This window comes from Meleagris gallopavo, chromosome 5 (assembly GCF_905368555.1).
Source record: "Meleagris gallopavo chromosome 5, MGAL_WU_HG_1.1, whole genome shotgun sequence".
In the NCBI taxonomy this organism is placed as follows: Eukaryota; Metazoa; Chordata; class Aves; order Galliformes; family Phasianidae; genus Meleagris; species Meleagris gallopavo.
In genome coordinates, this window is record NC_139408.1 from 30030807 (window position 1) to 30049437 (window position 18631).

General features: G+C 34.3%; 1 protein-coding gene across 1 annotated transcript in view; it reads left to right on the forward strand.

Annotated features, from left to right (window-relative positions):
• Nucleotides 1-18631, forward strand: part of FMN1 (formin 1) — a 118537-nt gene that overhangs the window by 10735 nt on the left and 89171 nt on the right. Inside the window, exon 3 of the mRNA XM_085225053.1 lies at nucleotides 8400-8461. Within this exon, the coding sequence (XP_085081179.1) occupies nucleotides 8400-8461 (62 nt within the window). The remainder of the gene's footprint in view (nucleotides 1-8399; nucleotides 8462-18631) is intronic.

The following is an 18631-nucleotide window of genomic DNA, read 5'->3' on the forward strand; positions in this document are numbered from 1 at the left end:
ATATTTACATTCTACCAGAATTATTAGGGTGCTGAAACTGTTTTGTTTTGTTTTTTTTTTTAAAGTAAATTATAAATAAATAAACAAAAGCTGCAGTCTGGAGATGCAGTCTGGCACCTGGTGGTTAGAGCAGAAAGCTGCATGGGAAACAATGGAGGAGGAAGTGAGAACTTCATTAAAAGAATTTGAAGGTGACGGAACCAAGGGTTACCAAAGAGGGAGGAAAGAATAGAAAGCCCCCACTATTCTGAAACTTAAAAAATCAATTCAAATAAAAGATAATCGACTCTTCAAGGCAGATAGATTGCACTTAAGTTTTCCAGCTTTTTTTCTCTAATTACTTCTGGACTGTTTGTTAACATTATTGTGTATACTTATATTTACTGTGTTTAATAAATGACATGTTTTTACAAAAATAAATGAGTCATTTACCTTTAAATCTTCTACTTTCTACTTGAAGTTTTGAGATCATGAGAGAGAAGGTTCCTAAATTGCTTGAAGTTGAGTAATAACACAGCAGTTTAAAAGGTCAGTTATGGAGGATTTTCTGTGAAAGGTTTTCAAGTAAGATTTTACTTTAGCTAAGAGAAAGTAGGTAAGTTGCAAAGAAGAAAATGTAATTTTGGAATATTCTTCATCTAAGTTTGTTAGAAACATTTAAGGGATCTTAAGGAAAACGTGAAGACATTTTTTCTTTCAGGAAGGCAGCTTAATGTGTTTCCCTGAGTCAGGTTCCTAAGATCTCTTCCTCCCTGCATAAAGGGTCTTCTAAAAACAACAACCACAACAACAACAAACAGATTGCCCAGAGGAGTGGTGAATGCCTTGTCCCTGGAGACACTCAAGGTCAGGCTGGACAGGGCTCTGGGCAAGCCAATCTAGCTGTAGGTGTCCTTGTTCCTTGCAGGGGAGTTGAACTAGGTGTATACTTGCTTTATTAAATAGAGAAACTTGCCTTTGAGAAAGGAAAGTTGCCATTCAAATTAGCCAAGAACATTGTGATGCAGTGTATCTATTATTCCTAAAATTGCAGGTTATAAATTTGCTTCCCTATATTTACCAGTGAATGCTTGTACCTTATCTTTTAGAAAAGCTAATGCACAGCATGGTTTACTCCCTGTCATGACAGAGATTTAAATGAATATGTACTGCATGTATTTGTAAATGTTATTGCTGCTTTGTATACAAATAATTTCTTTGATTACACATCTGAACATGTTTTAAGCATTTGCTTGAATTACGTAGGTTGTCCAAAACACATAGTGTTTATTTCATGTTTGATTTTCTGTGTGCTGTGGAAAAACATGCATCTTACCATGTGCATTTTCTTTGCAAAATAGGGAAGCATAGGTTGTATTTGGCTTGTTTTTAGTAATATCATATGTGTTTTATTTCTACAGTCCAGTGGCATATGTCATACATTTGCTATGGAAATTACTTTTGTTTATACTGACTCAAGTATGCTTATGGCAGTGAATTAAAAGGAGGGACATTGCTGGACTCTCTGCTAGGATACGTTTTTAATGAGTGTGAAAATATAGGTTTCCTGCATGAAACTTGAATACAATCTTATGCTTTTGTCTCTAGCTCACCTAAAGCTTTACAAGGAGGGACCATCAGGTGGGTGGAACAGCATAATGTTGTCTGTCTCTGTCTAGTCTTTGGCCTCTTTTGTTATTGTAAGGGTGATGTGTTTCTTACCTTGATACAACAAGAATCATAAAGGCAGAGTGTTTAAGACTAACAATTGAATAACGGCAACATAGTTCTGTAGTATAGATGAAGATCTATTTTCAGAACACTAGGTTAAGGGACTGTGATTTCAATTACAACTGTCCTGCTGCCCTGCTACATTGAGTGGAACTTAGGTTGGCTTCTCTGACTTTCAGATCCATCCCACAATGCTGTCAAATTTTACAAAGTTCAGATCTGAAGACTGATCAGGATACCACAGTAGCTTGCAGCTGATATGAAATTGGTTAGAGTAGAAAAGAATTAGAACTGAGAATACAAAAGGCAAGAAACTCGACATTTTGAGGCTGAGAGACAATAGCAAAACAAATCCAAAATAAAGAACTTTATACTGTGCATCTGAAGAAGAAATTCTAAGGGAAAAAAAAAGTGCTAAGTTCACATATATAATAAACTCTGTTATGATCATTTTTTAAAAACAAGATTTTGATGTTGGAATAGAACTTGAGAAATGTAATTTCAGTGCTCATAGTGATCAAAAAGTAACTTACAACTCCTACTATTATAAGGTATAAGAAAAGAACACAAAAATGTAGATCATACTATATGCTATAGTATAAATGACCACATTTTGCATTTAATAAGAAATGCTAGATTCAGAACTGTAAAAGGTTCAGAGAAGGACAGTAACTTTGATCAAAAATACGGAACCTTCTCTTTATGTAGAAAAATATGTAGATCTGTACACTGTCCTAGTTTGATGGTGATCTCTAAAATCATAAAAAGTAGGAAATTACTCTGCCATTTTTCTTCCAGTTGACCCACTGGAGACTTCAAATGAAGCTATCAGGTGCAGATTCAAAGTAAACAAAAGGATCTTTACCTAATTTGTAATTAATTCTTTGCTGCAGGTTGTTTTCTGCTTGAACTCTAAAATTGGTAATGTACATTCATGAGAGAAATCCACTTGCAACATCTGTGATTTAGGAAGTTCTGAATTGCAAATCAAGTTCCTGGAAGAACTTGAGTGTGTGAGAAAAGTACAGCTACATTTTTGCAGGTAGTTAGCTTTTCACATCACCTGCATTTTTGCTACCATCAGAAACAGGACATGAAGCTAAATAGACTTTTGACACAGCTGAGTGCAGATACAATTTTGTTCATTATCAAGGTGAATGATTTTTATTTCAGGATTACAATCAAAATAGAATGTACATATGACTATTACTTATTACTTCAATGAAGAATTTCCTCACATGAGCTAAAATATGTAGTACGTTCTACATTTTTATGTCTTTCTTTTAGTAAGACTCAGCAGAACTTCTCTGTTTGGCTTTAGAAAGTTAGACCTGTGTGCTTCAAAGCTTCTGTGACCTGAGGTGTTTTCACTGTCTTGTTTCTGGTTGGAGTTTTGTTACCATACTGTTTCCAAGGGATTTGAGAGCTGATTCCACAATCTAATTGTCATTTGCTGCACAGCTAGTGTACAGCATCCTGGGAACACTCCTCCGTTTAAAGCAGGCTTCTTCACAGTCCTGCCCTGTGCTTGGCACTTCTCAGCTTACTTCCACTGGGATTTTCCAACATAAGAGCAAAAAATCTGGGGTCCTTTCCAACTCAAGCCACTCTATGATTACACAGATTAGAAATACGCGATGTGAGTAATCTCAGACAAAATAAGATGGTTTTACTTAACTCACTTGAATCTGTTTCTCATTAGAACTCCAGCTCATTTTTCTAGCATTCTACTGCTTTAATTTTCTACAATAATAACCTTATCTCTCCAGACTAGACATTGTCTTTTTCTAATGCAGCTGTTTTTTCCCTGCTATGATTTAGTGAAGCTATTCTGTAAAATGTACTTGATTGCACAAATCTTGGGTACCTTTATTTGGAGATAATAATTTATCTGAAAGTGGTCTGAATAGCTTTCAGAACTGGGGAAAGTGATTTGACCTAGGCCAGAGGCATCTCTTTCTTTCCTGCTTCTATGTTCAGAGAGTACCTTCATGATCTAACGTTGGTGTTGCCTACTGGATATGAAAAATGTGTATGTGATGAACCCTAGATGCAAAATGTATAGGTGTAAAAGATGAAAGTATAGAAAAATAATAGTGATTGGAGAGGGAGGGTGCATTTTATCGTTATTATAATTCTTATGGCAGAACATGGAAGTAAAATGGACAGTTAAGTTTGACAGTAAGGAGATTTCTATTTTTCTATAGTTGATAACTGGCTTATTTTCCCAGTAATGCGCATACAGAGTGGAAGCTTCACACTGCCATGTTTTCTTTATTAACTGAGTTAAAATCACTGTTAAAATAATCTTTAGCTTTCGTTGCAGACTCTGTCCAGCTTCCCGTGTAGTTTGCCAACACTGATGTTACTTTAAAAAAAAGTAACTCATTGAAACATTTTTTCAGTATCATGGCATTTATAAATACTTCTGTAACTACTGGAAGAGGTAATAAGTATCTGTATTTATATGTCATATGTACATCTGTTTTATCTCAGTATCTTTAAAAACAAACAAACAAAAAAACACCTACTTTTATGATGGTTTACTGCAGTGGATTATAATTACTGAAAGAACAACCAAGTTATATAATTAAAGAGTATGCCAAATTGGGAGGAAAAAAAAACAACATTGGGTTGATGTCCTCTCAAAACAGAGGGAAAGTGTACTAGAAGTAGCAAGCAAAGAGTTAGAGCTTGTTGGAACTGAATTTGTGCAGTGAGATTATTTACTTCTTTGCTTGTTTTTCTTATGTGAATGACTAACATTTTTCATTGTTTCCTCAGTAATTAAATCCTAATTGCTTGTGATCATTTTTCAGGGGAAGAGCACTTCCCATCTGATTTGTATCTGATTTGTTTGTTTAAAAAGCCCTTCAGAGAACTGTCAGAATTGGGGATAGCTAACTTATTTATGCTTTACAGCCACTTTCTTCCTGGCAGGCTGTTTGGAGACTAGGCAAGTACAACAGGATGTTTATACCATCAGTCTTCTGTTATCCAGTATAGTGAAAGACTTTAAAACCTAAAAAAAAAAAAAAAAAAAAAAAAAAAAAAAAAAAAAAAAAAAAGCCATAAAAATTCTGACATTATATAAATCAGAGGGTGTGCTGAAATAGGATACATTAAAGAGCCACCTTATGATGCCAGAAGAGCTTAGGTCTATAGTTGAAGGTTTGTACAGAAGGTGGAGTCAGGCTCTTTTTCAGTGGTGCCCAATATAGGGCAGGAGGTTCTGTCTGAATGTGAGAGAGCATTTTTTTTGTTGCGCTGTTGGCAGAGCATTGCCACAAGGTGCTCAGAGAGGATGTGAAATCTTAATGCTTGGAGATGGTCAAAAGTTATCTGGAAATGGCCCTGGCTCTGGGTGATCTTTTTTGAGCCCGGATCAGACCCAATGACTTCCGGAGGTCCCTTCAACGTTAACCGTTCTGCAATCTTGTGCTTCTGAAATGATTACCTTTATTTCCAGGTCAGTATTGTAGCACCATGTAGTGGGAGGTCTTACAATTTGCAGCATTGTATCTCAGCTGGCTCTGAGAACAATCCTTAGATGTTTGTGAATGTTAACTAATAAGACTGGATGAAGTTACAGTAGTTGTGCTAGAATCATCCTGGCTACACATAGAGCGAGATCAGGTTTCTGAAACTCTGACATAGTTTCTCTATAACCTGAACAAACCATTCATTGATTGTGTGAAGATTATGGCATTTCTGGATTGTCTAGATTTATCTAGTATGTGAGTTAAATGGAAGTTAAGGACGTGGTACTAGAAAGAGTGTATCCTGTATTTTTTTCATCATACAATTCTATCAATATCTCATTATGTATTTTGCTGTTGTGGTTTTGCAATTCTAAGCAACATCACAACATCATTAAATAAACAAAATTCTCTTGCCAGTATGTTCAGAAACTGATTTTTGGGACTGTATAGGTGCAGTCATTCTTTCTAGTAAATACTTCAGTGTCTTAATTCAGATTGCCATCCCTGTGTGCCAGATATTTTTCTTTGTACCAAATTCTGGTGACTTCACAAAGAAAACAAACATGAAAGAAATGGGTATGACTTAGTTTGTGTTATACAATTTTATCATTCTGTTGTGATTTCTTATTCATATCTGGCAGAAAAAAAAAATGAGTGTTTGCTTGAGGAGAAGGAAAATGTTATGCCATTAGGTGCTGGCTTATATTCTGTAGATATTTCTTCCTTTTTAACTAGGAGAAACTATAATGGTAGAGAGAAACAAAATAAACTTATAGTGTAGAATGTCAGCTTATTGGTTGGTAGACAATGTTTTGTTACAGAGTATTGATACATGATACACTTGTTTTTATGAAGTAGCGGTATTTTAAGTAAATAATTAGGTTTATTAATGCTTTTTATCTGGTAATTGCTAAGTATACTTTTATTTGGAATAAGTAAGCTGTAAATGAATCTCTACTGTCTGCTTTACTCTATAAAAATTTTAAACAAAGCAATCTCTAGAATTTGTTTTGGAAATTTCATCTAGGAGAGGTAATGAAAACCACATGCCTCTGGGACTTTGGAACTTAAATAGCTTAAGACGACGATATCTTGCAAAATGTCTATCATGTACAACTTTTTTAAACATTCTTAAATGTTAGGTATAATCTGCTGGGGTTCTTCCATCGTTTTGTGGCTGCACAATTATTTATGTCAATTTAAGAGAAGAGGTAATCAGGATCTGGGAATGTGTGAATATGGTGAAAAATCTGCTTTAGGTGCCAGAATGGGTCTATGCCAGCACATGGTCATATCCAAATCCTAAAGAATGTTGAGCATTGGGCAATCCCAGGGAGAAAGTAGATCTTTTGTTAAGATAAATCTGTAGATCTGCATAGCTCAGTTAGCCAAACTAAGAGCCAATTGTTAGAAGAATTTTCAAAGTCTGCTGTTTGCTTTGGCTGTCATGTGGCCTTAAAGAGCTAAACTTCAAGTCATCACAGTGTTCCTTAAGTTCATGCCCTGCAAGCTGAGTGCTTAAGAAGCTGAGGTACAAGGATCACAACTTGCTCAAGGAACCTGAGGCAGATGCTTTTTTAAATCCTGTTTAAGTGAATGGATAAGTGGAGCCAATGTCCAAAGTGTGCAGCAACCAGTCAGAAGAATTAATAGAGGAAAATCTACAAGCCGTAGATTTATCTGGTTATGATTTAATCTGCAGTCAGGCAGTTTTTCCTGTGCTGGAAAGCATGAAGTAGCATCTTGTTAGGGAGGATGGGGAAGTTTAGGTGGATAGTACTACTGGTCAGAATCACTTGTGTTTCTTATTTTGTCTTGTAAAATACCAATCAGTTTTCCTTTTGATTTTGTCTATAAATTCAGCTGCTCATATATAACCTCACCTGCCTCTCAAAATATTTGGAAAAAAAAATGGCTTTACATTAAAAGATTACTCATTATACAGACTTGGGTGTGATAACTGTTATCTGTCTTTTATGCCCACGTGTTCTGAAGAGAAAAGGAAAAATGCAAAAAGAAAAAAATCACTAATTTTTGCTTGATACTTTGATGTTATAATACTTTTTTAATGGTTCTTTTGTTCCAGGCACCACACATATCTCTTTAGTGTTTGAGAGCATTGTCAGTAAATTTTAAATTCCTTGGACTATTTTCAGTCCTTTAATTTAGGTTTTGATTCCTTTTTTAGTTCAGGATACAGAAGCCAGCCAGGGAACTGGAAATATACCATCAGATGAATTTTGATTTGGAAGCTGATAGAAGTGGAGCTTTAATGATCTGAGAATGAACTCCAGTTGCTTGTTAAGAAGAACTATAGCATCTGGGACAATGTCTCAAAGAAGACAGGCTTCTCTTAAATCATTATACAACTGTAATGAAAATTCTCTCTTCTTCCTCTGGTCAGATACAGTTACAATATAGTTTGAGGGAAACTACAGCATGAGATGCGAGTTCTAGTGATCCATTTGGTAGTTCTACACTTTTACAGCCATCGCTAAAACTGTATAGTCAATTCTCAGCATCCTCCAATTTGCTCATCATCAATGCTCCACATTGTCCAGTTTTTCACTGCTGACTTAAATTTCTCTTGCTCTAAATTCCATTCGTTGGATTGTGTTACATCTTCACCATATCAGAGTTGTTCACTGTATGGTATAATTTTTCTGGCAAGTACTTATCTCTGTAATCAATCTTCAATTGGCAGAATTCTTTGTATCTTTTGCTATTGGGTGCATTTTCAGGTCTTTATTCATATGTGTGACTAGTCCTGTATACAATTTGTGTTTGGTGACTGTATATTTTACAGCTCTGTTTAAAACATTGTATTTAATAAATTCTTTTATAGCATGTGAGTGTATGCATGTATATGCCATAACATCCTACCAGCTCTGCTGTTATTAGCAAAGCTAAATCTTTTGTTTCCTCTTGTTATTCCGGTCTGACATACCTCTACATAATCTTTCCCTCTCAGCATGGAATACTTTCTTGATCCTCTGTTTTCAGTAAAACCACTGAAAATCTGGTCATGTGGTCCTAGAAGAAATATGTTAATTACTACATTGACATTTTCTTTTCCATCATCATTTACAGATCTTTTATTTGAGAACCTGCATCTGCATTCTGGACTTCGTGGTGTAACACAAAATATGCTGTGCTGAATATGTGTTCGTTTCTGACTCTAATGGAATGTACTTTTTATTTTTACAGAATACCAAGCTGCCATTTTGCATTTAAAGAGGGAACACAAAGAAGAAATTGAAACATTAAAGGTATACTTCTGTAATATTTTTTCTCTTTCTTGTCCATGCATTCTATGGATTTAAATAGTGCAACATATACCTTACATCAAATGTTAAAAAGTTCTTTTTTTTCTAAAGGTTGTTTTTGGTTGACTGTAAACTCAGAATTAATTATAATTATGCAAGTACTAACAGTTTTCTTATTTCCTTTTCATAATTTTGTTTATTTTTGTTCTCACATAACACAGAGGGCAAATTCTTCCTATGTCTCAACAGTACTTTTACATTTGCTTAATATTTTAAAGCACTGTTATTTACCTGCTCAGCCTCTTTCAGCAGGTAGTTTTAGCCTGAAAAATTAGCACAGTAACTGCATTTGTGAGACTGCCTGGAATTTTGTATTGTGCCCTCTTTATTAATGCCTATTTTTATGAATGTAGACTTGACCAACTATCTAATTGCCAACGTTTAATATTAGAATGGTTAATATTAGAACCCACTTTCTCTTGACATGATTAACTCTGCTAAGTGAGGTTAAGATAAAAATAAGGTGTTGCTATGATAAAAGTAGGAACTTAAATGCCAGTGTAACAGAAAATGAATTTGTTGAGCAGTCCTACTTTAAAGAAATAATAATGGCATTTTTCTTTTCTCACCAACTGTTAAATATTTTAAAACATCATTGCGTCAGTTCTAATAGAGCTCTGTATTACAGAATATTTACATCTGTGTCTGCACAAAGGCTGGGGTGTAATAGTATAAAACCTTTGAAACAGAGAAGTGTGAGTTCTTTGAGTAGGTGGGGTGGAATGGTGGTAGCAGCTGGTGTTGTAGAAAGGACTGCTCTGCTGTAGATAAAAACTCTCTGTTCTGCTAGAGTGAAGTACATGCTTTCCTAATAAGCATCTGTTAAAATTCAGCACAGGGAAGTACAAGCTTGCTCTGGAACTAAGTAAAGATATAACATGCAATAGACATTTAAAATAATAACTCTTACAAAGAATAGTGTAACTCTTTCACACAAGAACAGTGCATAGATGGAAATGGGATTTATTGTTTCTGAGAGGGTGTTTTAGAGAACGCACGGGTTTTGTGTGAGAAAATGTGTTTGCACATCTCCAGCAATCCTGAAAACATTAGAGATGGAGGAGACAAGTACTGATAACAGGAAATCCGAAGCTTGACATTACCTAATTGCTCCTTCTTTGACCTTTCACAAAATTAAGATATTTTAGTTGTAACATGGTCATTCCAATTCAATCTTTCATTAAAATAATGTTGGTGTTGCACATTTTGTTTTCCATATGAGTACATCTAAAAAAAACTGGAGGAGAAGTAGATTCTTCTTTGATTGCTTCTCATAGCTTTGAAAATATACTCTTTTAATATTAAACAACAACCAAAAAAAAACCCAACAACATCCAAACCTGGATTATTTGGGTTTTTCTTAAGGCATCATCATGTTTAGTTGTGTTTCTGTGTTATCTTGCTTAGTAGTAAGGAAGCTGTGAATGGATCGTTTCCAACAAATTGAATTGTGAAGTAACTTCCAGCAATGAGTACACCATAAAATCTTACTGTTTTATACATGTAGATAAATATAACTTGAAAGGAGCTAAAATTGAAATATTTGCTGTTCATGAGGTAGGAGGATAATGCAGTCATAGTGTCAATTTCTGGCATTGTTAATTGTTTACTTTATTGTGTATGTTTTATTTGGTGGTTATTTTGATATTTGTCACTGTTTTATCTCAGACTAGTTAGTTAAAACAGAAAAGACTAAAGGACCATTTTGTAGAGCTTTTGGGTAATGGCAGTGTTGTACAAAATTTGTATTGTTATGATCAGAAAAATAATACTTTTTTTTTTCCCTGATGTGCAAGATGTCATTAAAACAAGGCTTTCAGAATCTCACTTTGGATATTTTTTTTTTTATTGGAAGTCGTTAGAGACCTTCCACAAAGTTCTGTTTGTCAGACTAATGATTCCTAATATAAAAGGTGATTTTTCATTTTATATTAAGAAATTCACACTTTATTAATGCAATGTTCCAGTACAGTGTTTTTGGTTGTGACCTGTTTTTCATTGGTGAGTCTGAATGTCTCCATTGTCTCTTCCTCTTTGCTTCTCCTACCACTGCCTCTGTACTTAGCTAAGTGCAGCTTTGATTTTTGGACCTCAGCCCAGCCAGGTGTAAGGCATCAGGTTCATAAAAGATGCATAGTGACTAAACTGCTGAGAAATGATGCCTTAGTATGCCATTTCCAGCAGTTAGGAGTTTACTGAAACAAAGTCTGCACTCAAGACATATAGTGCTGATGAATAAATGATAATATTACATGGTTCTGGGACTTCAGGATCCCGTGCCATCTGAACAGTTCTTTCTTTATATGTCTATGGCAATGAATTCCTTATACTAGAATATGACCCTCTGTAGATGCATCCCTTTTGTATGTACAAGCATTTACAACTATTTACTTCCAGGAGCATGTAGGATACCATCTGAAAAATTTTATGTAGTACCAGTATAATAACCTAAAAACATGCTTAGAACGGAAATACTGAATTTCTGTGTTCTTACTATTTCTTTTATAAAAGAAAAGTCAACACTGTTACTCATTACGTGAAAAGAATGTCAACTCTTGGTGCATCATGTCATTTTTTACAATGGATGAAATCTGAGAGTCAAATGCTGCTTACACGGTCATGTTACTTTGGTAAATTATCAATTGTTACTTCTGTTTTTAAGCTTCAGTTTCTATTTTCATTTTGTACAAAATGGATGCAATCTTCACTGTCTTTTCCCCTTCCCCTTTTCTTTTATAATCTGCCCACTTTGAGAGGTTCTTTCTTCTGTATGATTTTCAAACTTCCTAGTAAATCCTTCATCTGCACCTCCGCTATTAGCCTTTATTATTTTCTATTTAATTTCAAAGGAATTTTTCCTAGGTTTTGAAGTTTGTTTAAAAATTTTTGCCTATCCTTGAAATTGCTTCAAACTGTAGTAGTACTTATATATAACAGTGAGAAGTCATGATTTTTGTTCATTCTTTATGTTAGCAGCATTTCCACTGGTAAAAATGGAATGAGAAGGCCACACATTGTGTACTCATTCTTGTGGTTTTTTCATTATTTTGAGGAAGACAGAGATTTTTTATTTTATTTTATTTTTTTTAAAGATTAAAAGCCTGAATTACCACATGCTGCTGTATGTGTAGAATTTTACATTATAAAACTTCATGTGGGACCTTACAGAGAAATTGAATTGCATCGTGATTTAATATAATAACTTGTTGCAGTTTATATGTTAACGACGTAACAGAAAAATATGGTGATAGATATCCCAGCTGTTGGAAATGCTTGAGTTAAATGTGATTTTGTACCGTGTACTGAGGGAACCTAAGACAGAAATTTCTCTGAATCTGTTCTATTGCAAAAATGATCCAAATTCCATACTGCATATTTATGAAGAAAGTTGCTCGCCTCTATAAAAGATAAGGAGCGAGACACTTACTCTTTCTTATTCCCAGTATGCCTAGAAAACCCTCCCGGAGCTCTGAAAGTAACTTCTCTGTTGGTGAAGATTCTTTTAAAAAGTGCTTTTGAAAGATTAAAGCAAACAATGTCAAAATCCTAGCTATATGGAGGAAGTTAAAAAAAAAAATATATGATAGGGCTATAGCAAAGAAATTTACAATGGTAGATAAGCTGAAGGAGGCATGTGTTTTATAAGAGGATCTTCAGTGGTGATTTGTTTAGTGTGGGAGTGGGGGGGGGAACACTGTTTATTAAAATGAGTGGGATTTTGAGTGGTTATGCTTATCATAGACATTTGTTGTCCAGAACATTTAGTCCTCAGCTATGTCAGAAAAAAAAGGAAGTTAGACATAATCTGTCCCAAGATAACTATATGGAGGGGCTTGCAGGTGAGTGGTTTGTTCATCATCAATAGGAAGTGTCCCATAGTTCTGTCTTCAAGGGAATGTAATGTAATCTTTTATTTTTCCATTTTATTTTGTAAGTTATATTTTTTCCTTAATTATGTGAAGGAAATTCATAATCGTTTTTATTCTTTAAGAATTGTTCTGTAAACTTTCTGTAAAACAACTCGGAGTGGACACAGAGCTTTATCCATACAGCCATTGTGAAAGAGTTGTTGTTTTTCTGGGTGGCTGAAACTTGCAGGTAGTGTAGCAGCCCTGAGGGATGTAAAACACTCACAGGAAAGGAATTGAATGACATACAGTTTGTATTTTATTGTGTTATCTTTATGTTATCACAGTAACCAGAGGCTTTATTATTATTATTTTTTTTATGACACTTGAAATCAATTCTAGTCAGATAAGGTTCATAGTAATTAACATTAAAATACTGAATCTTTATCATATACAATGAATAACAATCAGAATAACTCATATCTCTTAATGAGTTCGTTAATGTCCATAATTCAATTGTAACATCCTCATAAAGATGATGCTTGTAAACGTTTATATATAGAGATAAATGCTTAGTTTTTACCCATTTAATTTTAACTACATTTACTAGTTTGTGTCCTCAGAGAATTTCGGAATTTTCTCACCTATTCTTTATTAAAACGAAAGGATGCATTTTTAAGGCTTTGAATTATTTCATCTGTGCTGCTGAGGTGTATTTCCTAATGCTGCCACTAGGTGGCAGCAGAGCCTTTCCGCAGCAGGCCGTGCAGAAACAAAATCCGTGTTTCTCAGTACGTGATAATAGTCACCATCATCATCACAGTATTTTGCCCTGTAGAACCGTGTGCACAGCATCTAATAGCCAAGGAGATAAAAATGGCTGAATATTAAATCAAAATACTGTAAAGGGGCTGCTAAATTCCAAAGTGAAGGAAACAATACGCAGATTGTATTCATCCAATATAAGAACACAGTGTACTATTTATAAAATGTATGGAAAAAAGTTAATCCTTTTCTCCTTCTTCCTTTTAGCACAAATGTACCAAAAATTCTCTTACAAACAAGTTTAATGTTACTTTTGAATGATGGAATCAAAGTCTTTATGATCTTCTGTAATTTATGCATGGATCTTCTTTGCCATACAGTTTATTACGTTTCCACCAACTCAGTACATATTTTGCTACTTACCATACACAGAACACTAGAGTCTTTAATTTCAAGTCACTTTTTGTAAGAAGCTTTTTGTAAAAATATTACTACATAAGCAACATGATCGTTGTTAAATAAGAAAATATAATTATTATGCATATTGCACGACTGTATTCCACACATAAAATTATATATACACCTAAATAATAATCTATGTTTGACAAATAAGAAAACCCATAGATGATGCATAAGTTATATAATATATATACCATTTAATACATAATAATACAAGAATAGATGTAATAGATATATAAAAATAAAATAAATACACTTTTTAGAAAGAAATATCTGCAGTTGCAAATAAGACAGCCAAAATGGAATTACTGACATCTAAAACATAGTTAGTAGCAAAGCAGTGGTGAGTCAGTGTCCATAACATCATGAAAAAATAGGCTGGCCTCATTTGTAGAATGTAGCATGAAGTTTTTGTAGTAACTTTTACTTTCCATTGTAATTTTTGCATTTTTGCAAAGGATTCAAGAGCTAAAATGTAGAATTGAGGAGGAAGTTTCCTTTTCACAGAACTTGCTTATGATATGAAATTACTTTCAAAGTTAAGATGAGATTAAAGGCCAGGGCCTCAAAGTCTCAGAGAGAAAGGAACACTGAAGGGAAAGTCATAACACCAGTCAAAATTGTCTGATAATTTCAAAATGATTAATTTTTATTTTGTTCTGAGATTACAAAGGCATAGAAACATTTCCTTAGTTACTGAATGAAGAAATAAAGCTTTGCCTATGTGATGACATCTTCATTCTTTTCACAAATCTATTTCTACATCTGTTATGCTACACAGTTCCTTTCCTGCCCCTTTGTTTTTTCACTTTCGTATTTGTTTTCCGTCATGGTCAGTGTGCATCCCTTTGTGAGTGCTTCCATTGCTCTTTAATTGTAATGTGGGTGTAACAAAAGATGTTCCTTGTCCCTGCTGCAGTTTGGAATTTGTACTTTAATTCTGGAACGCAGTGATAAATAGTGTTGAAAGTTGCTGTGTGACAAAATGCTTGTCAAAAAAAAACACTCTTGTGGAAGTGTGTAATTTCACTTTTGACATTTAAAATGCTTTTTATTTACATAGACAAGTAGAATTCCAGCTTCAGAAGCAATGCCAGAAGTTAGATTTTTTTAACACCTGATCAAAACATTTTAACATATTTGATTTATTTTTCCTAAATTTACTCTTTTTTTAAAATAGTCTATACCAACAAAGTTGATAAGTTCCTGATGCTCGTAGGTAGGGACCTCAAGTAAATTTTTACAAATGCTCCCCCAGTTGTTACGTGTGCCTACGTGAATTCTTTCTTAGGGATAGGGACTCCACATTTTGTCAGAAGTCACCATGTTTTGAAATCTACAATGAAACTATTGGGGTCAGTGATGAACAGTGTTGAAAGCTCTGATATGCTGGAGTACATAGCAAAACAATCTTGAAGGACTGGACAATATGCCGACTTTTGTTAATGCTTCAAGATGCAAAGATTAATGTTTTTAACCTTTACAAGATTAAATGCATATGTAATGTAGCTAGTTGCTTTGTGTGTTCTTCTCTGGATTTTCAGTCTCAACATGTGCGAATAAAAGAAAATCTGTAAATCGTGTATGCTTCTGTCTGGTGATGCTGAGTTGCAGTCTAAAAGAGCAGCCAAGGTCAGCAAGGGTTTATTAGTCAGTCTTTCCTAATGAGCTGTTGGCTTTTCAGCATTTCCATTTGTTGTTACTGATGAAGGTCTCCCAGCTTGTGGTTAATCATTGATACTACTCTTGCTTAACTTGAAACGTTTCAGTCTTTTGTGCTCAGCTGTGAAATAAGTAGTTCTACCACTGTGCATGCTTTGGGTGTCTTTATGAATCTTCTTGGCTACATTGTTCTCATGAAGGCATTCTCCATGTTTAACATGGAGCCTTTTCGCAGCATGTGACAGTAACAATACAAAGATCAAGAAAAACAAAAAATATGAAACAGAACAGACTGAAAGCCTATGAAATTATGTTAAGATGACAACTTCAGTACTCCTAAGACTCCTAGAGGATGGCAGCAAGATTATCTTTTGAGTATGTATTTGTTGAAATAGATAAATCTCAACAGTTGGATGAAAATCACTCTCTAATGATAAATTTGCACGGCCAGTAGTGGAAAAGGTAGAGTAGCAGACTGGGGAATGAGGGCAAAGGGTAAGAGCAATAAAACAATAACTTTCTACACCATACGTACAACCACAGAAAGAACTATTGAGAAGTGCTTCACTTTACTTGGAAGCACGTGTTGTCAATTCTATCTTCATTCATGGTGGAAGTTTGGAATAATTCTTCACGGTGTATGAGTTAATTTCCTTCTGATACTTCCTCATCTTCCTCTTGCTGTAGATAGTGCTGTAATTTTTCTTTATTTTTTATTTTTTCCCAGAAGGAAATTAATTCCTAGTTATTTGTACTGTTTTCTGAAAAGGCTGTGTTGTTTTTTTGTTTTTGTTTTTTTATCTCTAGAGACTGACTTATTTACTCATTACTAATTAAGTAATATGTTAAGTTACGTCATAGTGAACTTTGAACAATGTGAGAAAATTGCCTATTTTAAATTTGGGAAGATAGAAATTACATGAACCATAAATATTTTTCAGCACTCTTGTTTTTCTTGAAGATAGAACATGAATTACTTACATAACAAAGATTTCTCCAATTCAGTCAGTGCTTGTTTATATCTTAAAAACTAGTAAATTGCACTACCTATATCCTTGTAATAATCTATAAACAAGTACTTGGTAGTGTTGTTCTTACTTTTGTGCTCTTTTGTGCAAAAATCTATTTCTCCTCCTCCACTGACCTTGTTTATCATATTCTTGATATAATTGGTGTTTTTCCCATTAATCATGTGTTTACATTGTGTCTGGTTTGTGGTTTTTTGGTTTTATTGTGAATTTTCCAATGTCATAGATCTTAATTTGCCAGAATGTTTCCTATGTATACATCTGACCTTACAAAATGTGTTTAGGTAGGCATATATTACTATTTCTTTATACACAGAGGCTTAATTTGAGCCCTCTGATTCAGAATATTTCAGAGAAAATCGTTGGAATGCTTAGGTTTGACTTTTAATGTTTGTATCATATTTCATTTTTAACTTCACACTTACATGTTGAATACCAGAATCTCAGGATACCTGCTTAGAAAATCAGTTGTATCATTGCTTAACAGTTGAGAAACACTTGAGCTAAAGTGCTCGTGATACATCTTGCAGGAGCTTTGCAGTTTGTGCAGGTACAGAATCCATTTTGGCAGTTTCGTATTATAATACCTTTACTGGAATATCGTTTCTGAGGTTCTGTGCTTTGTGGATGATACGCCTTTGTGCTTCAGCACACGTGAAGCAGAAGTCTTAAAACTTAACACTTTTCCACAATACAGTTTCTGTTATTGTGGGACTAATTCTCATCATGTTCCCTGAATGAGAAGCTGGTTATGTCAAAGAGGAAGATTCATGGAAACATTGATCAAGAGCGAGCAATTTAAGGTTGCTCTGGCAACCGCACTTACGGTTTTCCCCTGTGAGTAATTGACCAAATCTGGTTTTGGTTTTAAACAATTTTTAAAAACATTTTTGTGTGTCTTGTAAAGGGAGTGTCTAGCATAATGTGATAGTAAATGCTGATTATGCACTATACATTAGTTTAAAGTAGCCATGTCTTTTACAAAATTAGAGAATAATTTCCAAAATAGGACTTTTACTACTGTGAGGCAAGTAGAATCTCTGAAGGCCAAAAACTGTATCTTAGCTATGTGTACCAGTATCTTTACCTGCTAAGAAACTGTATCAGTGACATAGAAGAAGACTGGTTGTAAAGACAGTGATGTGTTTTCTTCGAAATGTTACCTGACCGGTAATTACTGTTGTTTTTAACCACTAATATTTACAATAATATCTGCAGAATTGGGAGCTTGCTGGTTAAACCAAGGTGGAAGTTTTGCAAAGTATCTTGTTTGTAGCATTTCTTCATATAATTTATTTTGATAAGAATATTTGAAATTTGTATTCTTTCTTTAATCATTGTAATTGAGGCAAATATTATATTGTCAGTATAAAAATATATCTCCTTTTTCATGAAGTTGTGAGGAAAAGATTAATTTTTAAAATATGTGCCTAAATGAAAACTTTTCTGAATGTGAAGCTGACCTCAAAGGTAACCTCTACCTTCATTTCCTTTGCTACAGAGAAATGAGGTAACATGTTTTGTAATATATTTTATTATATGTTGGAGCACAAGCTGTTTCACCAAATGATCATTTTGTTTTTGTTGAGGTCCCTCTCTGTAGCACAGGTGAGGAACATGTTTCCTTCCATAGCTAGGAAGTGGGTGGCTTGCTGCACCTCAAAATGTTTTAGATGCTTTTATTGCACATGTGTACTCTCTATACATTGGTAGAGAGGGCAGTCATTTCATCGGTGGAGGTATTCACAGATTTTTTAAAACTAAAATTATGCTCATGGAGTATGAAAAGCTTCAATTTCTAAAAGTGCAGTTAACTTTAAATCTCATACTTTATAAGAACTCGTAGTGTCATTTTGCTGATTGTTTCCTACTGCAAAGCACTATTCAATGTTACCTGTTATCCTTTTACAGAAATATAATTATGTTCTTACTATTTTCCATGTGCTATATACTAATGCTGTTTTTTGCTTCAGCTTACTTTTTCTTCAGCCAAATCATTCATTGAAGCTTAGAACACGATTCATATCATTACTCTCTCATGTTGTTACAAGACTTTGTTATAGTAATTTAGAGTTGGAGTCCGGCTGCCGAAGAAATTAGTTCTTTATAATGTGAAGCAATGTTGACAGTAAACTTTGCTTTGCTCCCCACCCCTCCCCAAAAGAAAAGGAAGAAAAGAGAAGAAAAACAAGATTGCATTACGATTCTGGCAACATCAGCCACACTAATAAAATCAAATTCAATGTTGTTTTACGACTTTGAATTTATGTGACTGCACAGGATCAAAGGATTTGTATCCCACTGGACTGCAAGGTCTATAGTTCATGGCAAAAAAAACTCATCAAAAAGAA